Here is a 15,504-nt window from a genome sequence, read left to right as displayed (position 1 = left end):
CTAAACAAACGCATCGGTAAGGCATCTACCAACCCGTTCTCGCAAATTCGTAAAGTCAATATTGACTTATTACATAAGTGCATAGGTGACATACTAAACATAATAGATACCCTTAAAAAGCTTCATAGAAAACACCGACCTTACCTAACCTTGTTAGTATCTTAAGATAAGCATCTTATTGCTTTGTAATTACAATTGTTACTTAACCTATTATAGGTATAGGCTAAGTAATAATTGTAATTACGAAGCAATAAGATGCTTATCTTAAGATACTAACAAGGTTAGGTAAGGTCGGTGTTTTCTATGAAGCTTTTTAAGGGTATCTATTATGTTTAGTATATCACCTATGCACGTAGTTAATAAGTCAATATTGACTATACGAATTTGCGAGAACGGGTTGCATCTACTACCATGTCCAAACTGACAAAGAGAGTGTGGGCCAACAATAGGCTTACTGAGTATACTAAGATTCAGGTTTACAGAGCCTGTGTCCTGAGCACTCTCCTTTATGGCAGTGAGTCTTGGACACTCCGCGCCCGTCAGGAAAGACAGCTGAATGCCTACCACGTGCGCTGCCTTAGACACATCTTGGACATCACCTGGCAGGACAAGGTGACAAACAACAACGTCTTGGAGAGAGCAAGAATCACCAGCATGTACACAATGCTGAAACAGAGACGAATGCGCTGGCTCGGGCACGTTGTGCGAATGGGCGACGGCGGGATCCCCAAGGATCTCCTGTACGGAGAGCTGAGGCAGGGAAAGCGTCTAACAGGCAAGCCCCAGCTACGGTACAAAGACGTATGCAAAAGGGACCTGAAAGCCATGGACGTTGATCTTGCTATATGGGAGACACTGGCTGCAGACCGTTCAGCCTGGAGGCAGTCTGTTCAACGAGGTCTCTCCAAGTTCGAGGAGTCACTTACCAAGGAATCGGAGGCAAAGAGACAGAGAAGGAAAGCCGGTAGCCAGGAAGACAGACCAGAATCGGACTTCGTTTGTGCTCGGTCTGGGATGGACTGCCACTCTCGGATTGGCCTCATCAGTCACACCAGACGCTGCACCAGGACCGACAACTAGGGCGCAACTCCATAGTCTCCCGAGACTGAAGGATGCCTACTACTATTTCTTGTATTGTTTTTCCAAGGCTGTGATAAGTGTGATTAAATATATATGGTTGTGTAGTATATATATATATATATATATATATATATATATATATATATATATATATATGATTGTGTAGACTTGTTAAAGTAATTTTGGTAGATTTTGTGGTGAGTAACGAGGCTGTCTGAAGTGACAGCTGACGGCTATGTCGAATAACGAAATTCTCGGGAGTAATTATCGATCCGTGGGATCGCTAATCACTCACCCAAGTTGATTCAGGAATGTGAGATCTCCTTAGGGTTTCCCATTAACGTTTTGATAGCTAAAGGCTACAGGTGTCAACAGGGATATCTAAATAAATAAAAAAGGAAATGTTCGTTTGTTCAAAATCGCTAATTTCCGAAAATTCTCCTCTGATTGCTTTGAAATTTTCAGACAGCATTCAGCTTGGATCCAAACAGGATTTATATATACATACTATATAGATATCACGTCTGTGACAGGAAAAACTTTTTTTTTTAAACTATGTTTTTCATGTCGAAACCTCTTTATCGATTGCTTTGAAATTTTGACACAACGTTGCATTCGAATAGGCGCGTGTTTTTATATACCTACTATATACATGCCTCACCTGTGACAGGAAAAAACATGCATTTAAAAAAAAAAACAGCGCCATCTGTTGGACGTAAGAGCAACACACGCTGTAATCTCCGAAAATACTCCCCGATTGCTTTGAAAATTTGACACAACGTTCCATTATTATATTGGCATGTTTTTATATACCTTTTATATAGATGCAATACCTTTGACAGGTAAAAACAAGTTCTTTTTTTTTTAACCGCGCCATCTGTTGCATGTAAGAGCAATCATAAGCTGTACTAAATATGTTATGATTCCATTTCAATGTTTCCAATTGCATTGATAAATTGAATTTTCATAGATTTCGATTTATTTTCATTTTGATATAATAATTTTGTATGACATTGCATTGAAATTGAGTTCTGTTGTTTACAATACCGTTCATTTCATGAGTATAGTTTATTTGTTATTTGTTCATCGTTTTTCTTTTCGTTTTTTAACTGTTCTTATTTTTCAGTGAAATTGTTGGTAGAATTGAGCTGTGTCGATTGATCTGCGTTTGAATTGAAATATTTCGTTAGTATTTTGTTTTTTTGTTTTGAAAAGAAGAAAATGGACAATGCGTTTATTTCACAGCCGCAAATGTGCAACAAATAGCCATGAATCCTCCAGCTATAACGTTAACCGGTTTTCTTCGCATTATGTCGGAAAGACGCGTTTGCGAAAACAATGCTGTGTTCGGAAGCGGCTACATATTACATAAGGAATGCGAGTACAAAATCATTTGATAGGCAGGCTGTACACCGTGCATCCCAATCAAGATGAATGCTTCTTTCTTCACATGCTGTTGGTAAAAGTGCTCTGCCCAATGTCTTTCAAACGGCGTTACACATGCCACTTTCCATAGTGCATGTCAAACTTTGAATTTATTGCAGAACGACAAACACTGGGATGTTTGAATTAATGACGCGTCCAACACGTCACATCTAAATCAAATTCGTGCATCGTTTGCAGTCATATTGACTGCCTTCTCTCCATCTCCAACAGAGTTATGGGAGAAATAAAAATCGCACACGACTTCAGATATTGTCCGTCGAATTCGCAAGGAAAATTCAAATATGAACATGGATTTCACAGCAGAAATCTACAACGAAGCGTTGATATTGATTGAAGAAGTGTGCTTAGAAATCACGAACAAAGTTCCCATTAAACTGGGAATGCTTCACCGAATCGATCTGCTGCTACTTCGTTCGTTGTAGAATTGCCTCGTGAACAAAATTACAACATGGATGATCTGTTGTTGTATGTGCAGTCAAATATTCCTAAGCTAACGCTTGAGCAAAAAAGCATTTACAATCAAATATTTCAAACTGTCAATAATGGGATAGGAGAAACCTTGTTCTTAGATGCGCCAGTAGGAACTGGTAAAACCTTCCTAATTAGATTGATTCTGGCAGCAATTCAATCTCAAAATGGCATAACCTTAGCTCTTGCGTCGTCCGGAATAGCTGTGATATTGCTACCAGATGGAAGAACTGCTCATTCGGCTTTGAAATTGCGATTGAACATGCAATTCACTGAAACTCCCACGTGCAACATTTCCAAAGCATCCGGCATTGGAAAAGTATTGCAAAAATGCAAACTTATTGTTTGGGAAAAATGCACAATGGACTACAAAAAGTCGCTCGAGGCTCTTGATCAATCATTGCAAGATTTGCGTGGAAACATCAGACCATTTGAGAATGCATTAATATTGCTTGCAAGAGATTTAAGGCAAAAATTACCTGTAATTCCTCGATCGACACTAGCGGACGAAATAAATGCTTGCCTGAAATACTCTACTTTGTGGTACCACGTAAAGACGTTAAAATTAACTACAAATGTGCGTGTCCAGCAGCAAAACGATCCATCAGCTGAGATATTCTCACGTCAATTTCTGGAAATTTGGAACGGAATCGTGCCGGTTGATCTGACCTCTGGACGAATTTCATTGTCTCATAACTTCCGCAATTTAGTGACGTCAAAAGAAGAATTGGTTGAAAAAGTATTTCCTAATATTCAAAACGATTATGAGGATCACGATTGGCTGAGTGAACGAGCTATTCTTGAGGCCAAGAACAAAGATGTCTACGAACTTAGCAATATTATTCAGTCTAACATTCAAAGCGAGGCAGTCACATACAAGTACGTCGACATTGTTGTGGAAGCAGATGAAGCGGTTAATGATCCAACAGAATTTTTGAATTCACTCGATCTGCCAGGGATACCACCGCACGTACTGCAATTAAAAATTGGCGAGTCAATTATCATGTTGCGAGATATAAGCCAGACAAAGATTTGCAACGGCACGCGGCTTGCAGTAAAAAATAATGTGCAACGTCGTAGAAGCAACAATCTTGACAGGACCTTTCAAAGGTGAAGATGTCCTCATTCCTCTCATTACTATGATTCCAACGGGTATGCTATTTCAATTTAAGAGATTATAATTTCCAATTCAATTGGCGTTTGCAGTTACCATCAACAAAGCTCAGGGCCAATCTCTAGACATGTGCAGTTTATATCAAGACATGGATTACTTCTCACATGGACAATTATATGTTGCGTGTTCTAGAGTTGGCAAACCAGACAATCTCTATATCTCCACAGACAATGGAACAACAAAAAGTATGGTATACCCACAAGTATTGTGAAATTAAACATATCAGATATATGCACTTTCTCTTTTCTTTATTTTCCATTTAACCAGACTGAGCCACAGCAACGCGTGGCGGGTACAGCTAGTAATTATATATAATCGTAGTGCCACGAAGTCTTGTGTGTTATTAGTGTGGTTGCAGCAAGTGGTTTTTGCAACAGGACAATAAAGTTTTGGGCCGTGTTCTAATGTATTGAAATTAGAGCACTGTTGTATATGTTATTTGCAAGGGGATATATTGTTGGGCCGTGTTGCTGCTAGTTTTGATCAATCACCGTGTGTGTTATTGCAGTCAGTAAATTGTATGGGCCGTGTTCTAGTGGGCTAGAGCACTGAGAGTTATTTACTGGTGTTCCGTAGTAATTGTAAATTGCAACCGGATTATATAATATATCCCTGAGCGGGCCGTGATTTATTATTGTCGTGAGTGAACTCGGCATAGAGACGAGTACTTGGAGTTATATTTCCATTGTATCGGGTGGACATCGAAGTCCAGTATTCAGTGAGGTGATTGCAAGTCCATTAATGTAACGTAACCAAAGGAAATCCCATTGCTTGCAGGGAAATTGTTCCTTAACAATTTGAGTAACGTAAGATGCGTTTGAGTTAATTATTTTCCTATAGAACAGCTGTGTTAGTCTCTCAAGGAGCCTAGCCAAAGCCAGACAAGAATTGTAGAATTGCAGGGGGAGGGCTGAATTTTAATCTTAACATTGTCTGTTGCAAATTATCGGTCAGTGAGACAGGTAATTAACAGGTTGCAGGAAGTCAAGGTAATTAACTTCGATCAGGACTGATCGACTCACACGAAGGCTCAATTGTTTCATTAACGTAACATCAGTTATTAATCTGTCAGTGGACAGGTAATTTGAATGACTCTTGGGAGAGTAAAGTCATTGTAAAGTAACGTAGAAGTGGTGATTAATTATCAGTTCGTGGGATCGTGTATTAGTCACCTGAATATGTCGAGGAATGGAAGGCCAAGACGGAATTCTTACCATTGATGTTAATTGCTGAGCTAGTGTGAAAAGCAACGTATTTGTATTAATTAATTATTGTTCTTCGGGATAGTAATTAATTGCTCGTGGGTAGTCAAGGGTGATTGCCGTTCTCTTAGCACTTTGGACATTGTGATCTTAGTACACTACGATAGTTTACCGATAACGTAACTCGCACTGGGATTAATCAGCTGTCTGGAAGTACAGGGATTAATGGGGATTACTCAGTGAATGTTCAACGGGTAGAGTGTTTGTGTAATACCGAGTTACTAGTGACAGTTGTACAGTTTGATTTGTCTGTGGGAGACAAGATTAAGATAACGTAAGTGATACTTTGATATTAACATAAATCAATTAGGTACTAATTGTTGATCGTCCGAGGGACGAAGTGTTAATGTAAGAATTTAATTGATGAGGGTCGCTCGAGTTGCCAGTAACCCCATTAGTCATTGTCATGTCATTGATAGGTTACTAGATTGATAGCTTGCAACCCTATTGCAGGAGTTGGTTGCAAGAAATCCAAAATCCAATAGATTCACATTCCATACGTTTAAAAATAGATTATAATAATATAAGGAAGCATCAGCATAGCTGTGCTAGAAACTGAAGCTTGGGCCGGAACGCATCTAAGTCACGTGGACCCGGTTCCTTGACTCATCGACAATGGATTTATGCATCACCTCTCTGGATGGTACCAAGTACACCTCTCTGAATGGTACCAAGCACGTCTCTCTGGATGGTACCAAGCACGTCTCTCTGGATGGTACCAAGCACACCTCACTGAATGGTACCAAGCACGTCTCTCTGGATGGTACCAAGCACATCTCTCTGAATAGTACCAAGCACGTCTCTCTGGATGGTACCAAGCACGTCTCTCTGGATGGTACCAAGCACGTCTCTCTGGATGGTACCAAGCACGTCTCTCTGGATGGTACCAAGCACGTCTCTCTGGATGGTACCAAGCACGTCTCTCTGGATGGTACCAAGCACGTCTCTCTGGATGGTACCAAGCACGTCTCTCTGAATGGTACCAAGCACGTCTCTCTGGATGGTACCAAGCACGTCTCTCTGGATTGTACCAAGCACACCTCTCTGGATGGTACCAAGCACGTCTCTCTGAATAGTACCAAGCACGTCTCTCTGGATGGTACCAAGCACGTCTCTCTGGATGGTACCAAGCACGTCTCTCTGGATGGTACCAAGCACACCTCTCTGGATGGTACCAAGCACGTCTCTCTGGATGGTACCATACACGTCTCTCTGGATGGTACCAAGCACGTCTCTCTGGATGGTACCAAGCACGTCTCTCTGGATGGTACCAAGCACGTCTCTCTGGATGGTACCAAGCACGTCTCTCTGGATGGTACCAAGCACGTCTCTCTGGATGGTACCAAGCACGTCTCTCTGGATGGTACCATACACGTCTCTCTGGATGGTACCAAGCACGTCTCTCTGGATGGTACCAAGCACGTCTCTCTGGATGGTACCAAGCACGTCTCTCTGGATGGTACCAAGCACGTCTCTCTGGATGGTACCAAGCACGTCTCTCTGGATGGTACCAAGCACGTCTCTCTGAATGGTACCAAGCACGTCTCTCTGGATGGTACCAAGCACGTCTCTCTGGATTGTACCAAGCACACCTCTCTGGATGGTACCAAGCACGTCTCTCTGAATAGTACCAAGCACGTCTCTCTGGATGGTACCAAGCACGTCTCTCTGGATGGTACCAAGCACGTCTCTCTGGATGGTACCAAGCACACCTCTCTGGATGGTACCAAGCACGTCTCTCTGGATGGTACCATACACGTCTCTCTGGATGGTACCAAGCACGTCTCTCTGGATGGTACCAAGCACGTCTCTCTGGATGGTACCAAGCACGTCTCTCTGGATGGTACCAAGCACGTCTCTCTGGATGGTACCAAGCACGTCTCTCTGGATGGTACCAAGCACGTCTCTCTGGATGGTACCAAGCACGTCTCTCTGGATGGTACCAAGCACGATCTTACTCGTAGTCTGGACTCTAGCCTGCCGATAATTTTTTTTACTTATTTATTAATTTATTGCCGACAGCTTTACATTGTAGCATTGTACACACAATTTATTGAATTAATAAATCACAAATAGGTATAATTTATTATCAGAAAAGCTTACCCCTCAGAGCTGGTCTTCAGACCTTGTAACCGCATCAGACTAATAAAATAAGAATGGCTACTCCCTATCACTAAGTCAGAAATGGAACAAGGTCCTTTCTTTATTGTTGACGAGGTCGATTAGCTGTGAATTCCACAGGATTCATGATTATATGTGAAAGAAACCAGCACCGCGTCACGTGTGTCCCAATTTACATTTTATTCACAATTTAGAGTGAATTCACAATATGTAGTGAATGCAGCCCTCAGGCTGGACGCAATAGATCTTAAACATACGTGAATAAGTTTGTTAATTTAATATTAATGATGAGGTAACGGTCATATTTATCTTTAATACTTAGAAAAATAAATCGTAATTCTCCATGTTTATACTAACATTTTTATTTTAGCAATAATTTAAGAATTATTCACAACAGACACATTGTTTTTGGTTTGAATTTAATTCAATAGACATTAATTAAATTTTATTCATCTTGGTGGAAAATTTCCCACGGTTGCATCTCCTCAGGAAGGTGACTAACTATTCGTGTCCCCCTTGTCAGCAACTGGCATCTGTTTTACACTACAGGCAATCTGAATTACAGTGGCTCTTCACTTTGTGGCCCCAATCCACATAGGTTATAAATGTATTTGCAGCAATGCAGAGGCTAACAGACACTGTCAGCATGACCAACTCTGCCAAAAATCACAGAGTGCTGGCACTCAAGGCACATTGAAGTTAATGACATCCTTATGAAGAGCACTATCACTCAGCATTACATCCAAAGTCAAAAGATTCTCCAACATGTGTCAGACTTGTCACATCCACGAAGTTATCTAGCATCTCTTCTTAAGAGCTTCCTTCTGTGCATTAAAACAGATGCAAGAGGGAATCAGGCCATTGCTGTTAGCAACACCAATTGATTCATCATTGCTAACGCTGCAAGAAGATTACTCACCCAGGAACAACCACCTTCCAAAAACCCAGTTAGCCTGGGTTAGACGTTTCTGTCGGTTGTGAAGATACATCACAATCATATATAGCAATTTTCCCAGAGCAGAAGGCTCGATTTTAATGATGTATTAAATTATGTCAGAAGAAACCCTATTTTCCAAATCCTTCATAGCTATCTCTATTCTGTATACATTCGTCCACTGTAGAAGTTGAAAGGTTTTTGCATTCAAGACACAATGACATAAAGAGAAACCTCTCCATAGCTCAGTGTCCAGCAGGGAAATAACCTCGTTTCCTTCTGGACCATAACCCTAACAGTCCTCACCGCCTCCTATGAGGCGGTGAGGACTGTTAGGGTTTCATTGCGTGTGGTATAATTTACTGTTATTTTTCTTCCTCTGTTTTCATTCTATCCAAGACCAAGTGCGCACCATTGGCTGAGAACGACCGCCGTTATACTAAAAAGTAACATTGGTCGCTCTCAACCAAGGGTGCCCACTGGGGATGGACTTATTCTCTTCTTTTCTACTGTCAGAATGTGCATCACCATTGGCCAATAAATCAGATATTTTGTCATCAAGAACACAACAACAATATGAGTCTGTAACCGGGGAGCGAGTCTCTTGTATGGCTTTCCTCCATGACGCCTCCATACTAAATAAGGAGAGTGGAGAATTTTTCCCCTGAGCAGAGCAGGTTACCAGAGGCATCTATTGACGGAGTGCTCAATATCTGTAGTCAAGCTCCGCCTCGGATATAATTGCCCAGATAATTTTATGTATAAAATTGTAAACTTTTTATAAGTCACATGATGTGAGGCATAGTAAAGAGGGTTACATATTAATGAAAGGTTATTAAAGTAACATTTAAAATAATGTTTATTATAAAGTCAGATTTATGTATTTGCCAGACGAGTGGAGGTAACCGAGTTAACTTCACGGATTGCCCGTGTGTAGCAAGCGCCAGCGGTAACTGGGTCTCCATCGACCTGGGCGATGTTCACAACATCACATCTGTCTCCGTCACCACCTCCTTTGGCAACCAATCCATCCTCCTCACGAATGCAACTATTCACGTATGTTTATTAGTTATTACCTATTTTCCTTTTCTTATGTGTCTTTTTCAGATCACTTTATCCACTTTTTCACAGTTGTGCCACTAACGCAAACACGTGCAGCTAAGAGGTCTGAGGCAGGGTCACTCGTGTGATGTGTTCGTCTGTGGTGTGTGTATAGCAGTGTGTTACTGATGGTTGGCAGGGTCACTCGTGTGATGTGCTCGTCTGTAGTGTGTGTATCAGTCTACTACTGATAGGTGGCAGGGTCACTCGTGTGGTGTGTTCGTCTGTGGTGTGTGTATAGCAGTGTGTTACTGATGGTTGGCAGGGTCACTCGTGTGATGTGCTCGTCTGTGGTGTGTGTATAGCAGTGTGTTACTGATGGTTGGCAGGGTCACTCGTGTGGTGTGTTCGTCTGTGGTGTGTTCATCTATGGTGTTTGACATAGACGTGTGCTTACAGATTGGATTACCATACAGATATGTTGTCAGGTGAGATTAACATACACTTGTGTTGACAGGTGGGATTAATATTCAGTTTAATTGATAAAGGGGTTTGACATAGTCGCGTTGACAGGTAGGCATGACATACAGTTGTGTTGACAGATGGGCTAGACATACAATGACAATGACAGGTGGGCTTGACATACAGTTTCATTGACAGGCGAGCTTGACATATAGTTACATTGACATGTGGGCTTGACGTGCAGTTGTGTTAACAGGTGGGCTTGACAAGCAGTTTTGTTGACAGGTGGGCTTGACATACTGTAGTGTTGACAAACCGGTTTGTTATATAGTTGAGCTGTGTGGGGGAGAATTTAGTTATCTAATGAAATTATAGTAAATGTTTCGAAGGACAAAAATTATTGTTAAAGATAAGGGAACCAGTAGCTAATAAATCTCCAATAATAAATCTATTTTTTATTTAATTACATGCATTTTATTTATTTAAATATGCATTTATTTAACTTAAAATAAATGCATATTTAAAGTAATTAATATATTTAGAGAAATTGTAATATTAATAATAATTCAGAACTAAATCTTTACACCGTAAAACGTGGGGTTAATTAATATGAAGTTAATGCACTTCATATAATAAGAAGTTAATGCACTTCTTAAAATAAATCAAACTATTTATATTGTTAAAGTATTATATCATGAAATAATAAATCAATAGAATAATTAAAGTTCTACTACTACGATAAAACTAAAACAGCTTAGCTGTTAGAGATGATAGTAGCAGTATTCAGCAACTAAGTCACAGTAAACTTGACTAATCTGATTACCACTAAGGACAGGTGATCACGCTGGAGAAATATCGTCTCTCTTGCCCATAAATCTAAGCTGAAAGGCGAATTACATACAATTTCTACTACAAACATTCAATTAATGCATTCTATATGAAAAAAATGGAAATGTTCGTTTGTTCAAAATCGCTAATCTCCCAAAGTTCTCCACAGATTGCTTTGAAATTTTCACACAACGTTCCCTTCGCATCCAAGCAGGTTTTTAAATACATACTATATAGATATCAAATCTGTGACTGGAAAACATGTATTTTTTTCTTTGAATACCTGTGTTTTTCATGTCAAGGAAATCTTCGAAACCTCTTTACCAATTGCTTTGAAATTTTGACACAACGCTGCATTTGAATAGGCGTGTGTTTTTATTGACCTACTATATACATGCCTCACTTGTGACCGGAAAAAATGTTTTTTTTTTAAACAGTGCCATCTGTTGGACGTAAGAATAACACACGCTGTAATATCCAAAAGTGCTTCACGGATTGCTTTGAAAATTTGACACAACGCTCCATAAAAATTTGCGCATGTTTTTATATACCTACTATATAGATGCAATATCTGTGACAGGTAAAACACGTTTTTTTTTAAACCGCGCCATCTGTTGCATGTAAGAGCAATCATAAGCTGTACTAAATATGTTATGATTCCATTTCAATGTTTCCAATTGCATTGATAAATTGAATTTTCATAGATTTTTATTTATTTTTATTTTTATTTAATTATTTTGTGTGAAATTGCATTGAAATTGAGCTGTGTTGTTTACCATACCGTTCATTTCGTGAGTATAGTTTATTTTATATTTTGTTCATTGTTTTTCATTTCGTTTTTTAATTGTTCTTATTTTTCAGTGAAATTGGCGATGGAATTGAGCTGTGTCGATTGATCTGCGTTTGAATTGAAATATTTCGTTAGTGTTTTTGTTTTGAAAACAAGAAAATGAACAACGCGTTTATTTAACAGCCGCAAATGTGCAACAAATAGTTCCACCGGCTACAACGTTAAGTGTTTTCTTCACGTTCTGTGAGAATGACGCGTTTGTGAAAACACTGCTGTATTCGGAAGTGGCTAAGTATTACATATGGAATGCAAGTAGAAAATCATTTGATAGGCAGACTGTACACTGTGCATCAAAATCAAGATGAATGCGTCTTTCTTCACATGCTGTTTTTAAAAGACCTCTGTAAAACGTATTTCAAACGGCGTTACAAATGGTACTTTCCGTAGTGCATGCCAAGCTCTGAAATTATTGCAGAACGACAGACACTGGTATGTATGGATTAATGACGCGTCCAACACGTCACGTCCAAATCAAATTCGTGCATTGTTTGCAATCATATTGACAGCCTGCTCTCCATCTCCAACAGAGTTATAGGGGAAATAAAAATCGCACACGGCTTCAGATATTGTCCATCGAATACGCAAGGAAAATTCAAATATGAACATAGATTTTACAGCAGAAATCTACAACGAAGCATTGATAATGATTGAAAATTTATGCTAAGAAATCACGAACAAAGCTCTCATTAAACTGGGAATGCGTCACCGAATCCATCTGCTGCTGCTTCGTTTGTTGTAAAATTGCGTCGTGAACAAAATTACAACACGGATGATCTGTTGTCGTATGTGCAGTCAAATATTCCTAAGCTAACGCTTGAGCGAAAAAGCATTTACGATCAAATAATTCAAACTGTCAATAAAGGGATAGGAGAAATCTTGTTCTTAGATGCGCCAGTAGGAACTGGTAAAACCTTAACAATTATATTGATTCTGGCAGCAACTCGATCCCAAAATGGCATAACCTTAGATCTTGCGTCGTCAGGAATAGTTACGATATTCGTCCACCTGTTGCTACCAGGTGGAAGAACTGCTCATTCGGCTTTGAAATTGCAATTGAACATGCAATTCATTAAAACTCCCTCGTGCAACCTTTCCAAAGCATCGTGCATGGGACAAGTATTGCAGAAATGCAAACTTATCGTTTTGGAAAAATGCACAATGGACTACAAAAAATCGCTCGAGGCTCTTGATCGATCATTGCAAGATCTGCGTGGAAACATCAGATCATTTGGGAATGCATCAGTATTGCTTGCAGGAGGTTTCAGGTAAACATTACCTGTAATTCCTCGATCGACACCAGCGGACGCTATAAATGCTTGCCTGAAATACTCTACTTTGTGGTACCACGTAAAGACGTTAAAATTAACTGTAAATTGTACTCACCTAAATGTGATTGCGGGGGTTGAGCTTTGGCTCTTTGGTCCCGCCTCTCAACTGTCAAGCAACTGGTGTACAGATTCCTGAGCCTACTGGGCTCTATCATATCTACATTTGAAACTGTGTATGGAGTCAGCCTCCTCCACATCACCTCCTAGTGCATTCCAATTATTAACTACTCTGACACTTAAAAAATTCTTTCTTACGTCTCTGTGACTCATCTGGGAACTAAGTTTCACCTGTGTCCCCTTGTTCGTGTCCCGCCCGTGCTGAAAAGTTTGTCTTTGTCCACCCTGTCAATTCCCCTGAGAATTTTGTAGGTGGTTATCATATCTCCCCTTACTCTTCTGCTTTTCCAGGGAAGTGGGGCTCAGCTCCTTTAGCCTTTCCTCGTAGCTCATTCCTGTCAGTTCCGGGACGAGCCTGGTGGCATACCGCTGAATCTTCTCTAACTTTGTCTTGTGTTTAACTAGGTATGGACTCCAGGCTGGAGCTGTATACTCCAGGATTGGTCTTACATAATTGGAATACAGGGTCCTGAACGATTCCGTACACAAGTTTCTAAAGGCAGATCTTATGTTGGCCAGTGTAGCATATGCTGCTGATGATATTCTTTTGATGTGGGCCTTTTGGGACAGGTTCGGTGTGATATCAACCCCCAGACCTTTTTCTCTATTTGACTATTGTAGGATTTCACCTCCCAGATGATACCTTGTGTTCCGCCTCCTGCTCCCTTCGCCAAATTTCATTACCTTACACTTTCTTGAGTTGAACATTAGCAGCCATTTTCTAGACCATTCCTCCAGTTTGTCCAGGTCATCCTGTAGTCTCTGGCTATCTTCATCCGTCTTGATTTTTCAGCTGTGCGTATCCTGCTGCAAAACGATCCATCAGCTGAGATATTCTCACATCAGTTGCTGGAAATTGGGAACGGAAACGTACCGGTTGATATGACTTTGGACGAATTTCATTGCCTCATAACTTCTGCAATTTAGTGATGTCAAAAGAAGAATTGGTTGAAAAAGTATTTCGCAATATTCAAACCGATTATAAGGATCACGATTGACTGAGTGAACGAGCTATTCTTGCGGCCAAGAACAAAGATGTCTACGAACTTAACAATATTATTCAGTCTAACATTCAAAGCGAGGCAGTCATATACAAGTCCGTCGACACTGTTGTGGAAGCAGATGAAGCGGTTAATGATCCAACAGGATTTTTGAATTCACTCGATCTGCCAGGGATACCACCGCACGTACTGCAATTAAAAATTGGCATGCCAATTATCATGTTGCAAGATATAAGCCAGACAAAGATTTGCAACGGCACGCGGCTTGCAGTAAAAAATAATGTGCAACGTCGTAGAAGCAACAATCTTGACAGGACCTTTCAAAGGTGAAGATGTCCTCATTCCTCTCATTACTATGATTCCAACGGGTATGCTATTTCAATTTAAGAGATTATAATTTCCAATTCACTTGATGTTTGCAACAACCATCAACAAAGCTCAGGGCTAATCTTTAGAATTGAACAGTTTATATCAAGACATGAATTACTTCTCACATGGACAATTATATGTTGCGTGTTCTAGAGTTGGCAAACCAGACAATCTCTATATCTCCTCAGACAATGGAACAACAAAAAGTATGGTATACCCACAAGCATTGAGAAATGAAACATGTCATATATAAGCAGTCTCCGTGGTGTAGTGGTAAGACACTCGCCTGGCGTTCCGCGAGCGCTATGTCATGGGTTCGTATCCTGGCCGGGGAGGATTTAATGGGCGCAATTCCTTAACTGTAGCCTCTGTTTAACTCAACAGTAAAATGTGTACTTGGATGAAAAAACGATTCTTCGCGGCAGGGGATCGTATTCCAGGGACCGTAGGATTAAGGACTTGCCCGAAACGCTACGCGTACTAGTGGCTGTACAAGAATGTAACAACTCTTGTATATATCTCAAAAAAAAAAAAAAAAAGAAAAAAAAAGCACTTTATCTTTTCTATATTTTACATTTAACCAGACTGAGCCACAGCAGCGCATGGCGGGTACAGCTAGTAAACCAATAAATATGGATAAGCCGGAAGAGTAGAACGTCCACTTATGTGGGTTATGTTTTAATCGCACGTCGTCGCGACAGACCACCTAACAGAATACATATATAATTGGCTAACTAAATAATTCTGAGTTTATTATGACTGTTCAACGTGGTGATCGTAAATGATGGAAGCTGTGGTATCGATTGGAAACTCCTCAGTTGTCGGATGCTATGGAAACAGCTCGATGAGGAACGCACAGCTCCAGGACACTATCAGTGCAGCTAATAATGGCGGCTGATCTCTCCCTCTTCCCCCTGCCTGACTCGCGCATGCGCAATAGATCATAATATTGAAACTCTGGAATTAATCTCTATATTTTGTCCAACATTCCGTGAGGATAAAGACAAGGTTCATCTTAAATTA

General features: G+C 40.3%; 1 protein-coding gene across 1 annotated transcript; it reads left to right on the top strand.

The window, feature by feature from the left end:
* The first annotated feature begins 3,355 nt into the window (after nt 1-3,355).
* On the top strand, nt 3,356-15,134 carry LOC138359834 (uncharacterized). The gene is made up of 4 exons (XM_069319545.1): nt 3,356-3,983; nt 4,201-4,358; nt 9,377-9,541; nt 15,066-15,134. The coding sequence occupies exons 1-4, from the start codon at nt 3,356-3,358 to the stop codon at nt 15,132-15,134; spliced, it is 1,020 nt and encodes a 339-aa protein (XP_069175646.1).
* The last annotated feature ends 370 nt before the right edge of the window (nt 15,135-15,504 follow it).

This window comes from Procambarus clarkii, chromosome 8 (genome assembly GCF_040958095.1).
Source record: "Procambarus clarkii isolate CNS0578487 chromosome 8, FALCON_Pclarkii_2.0, whole genome shotgun sequence".
In the NCBI taxonomy this organism is placed as follows: domain Eukaryota; kingdom Metazoa; phylum Arthropoda; class Malacostraca; order Decapoda; family Cambaridae; genus Procambarus; species Procambarus clarkii.
This window is presented reverse-complemented; position numbering and strand designations above follow the sequence as displayed.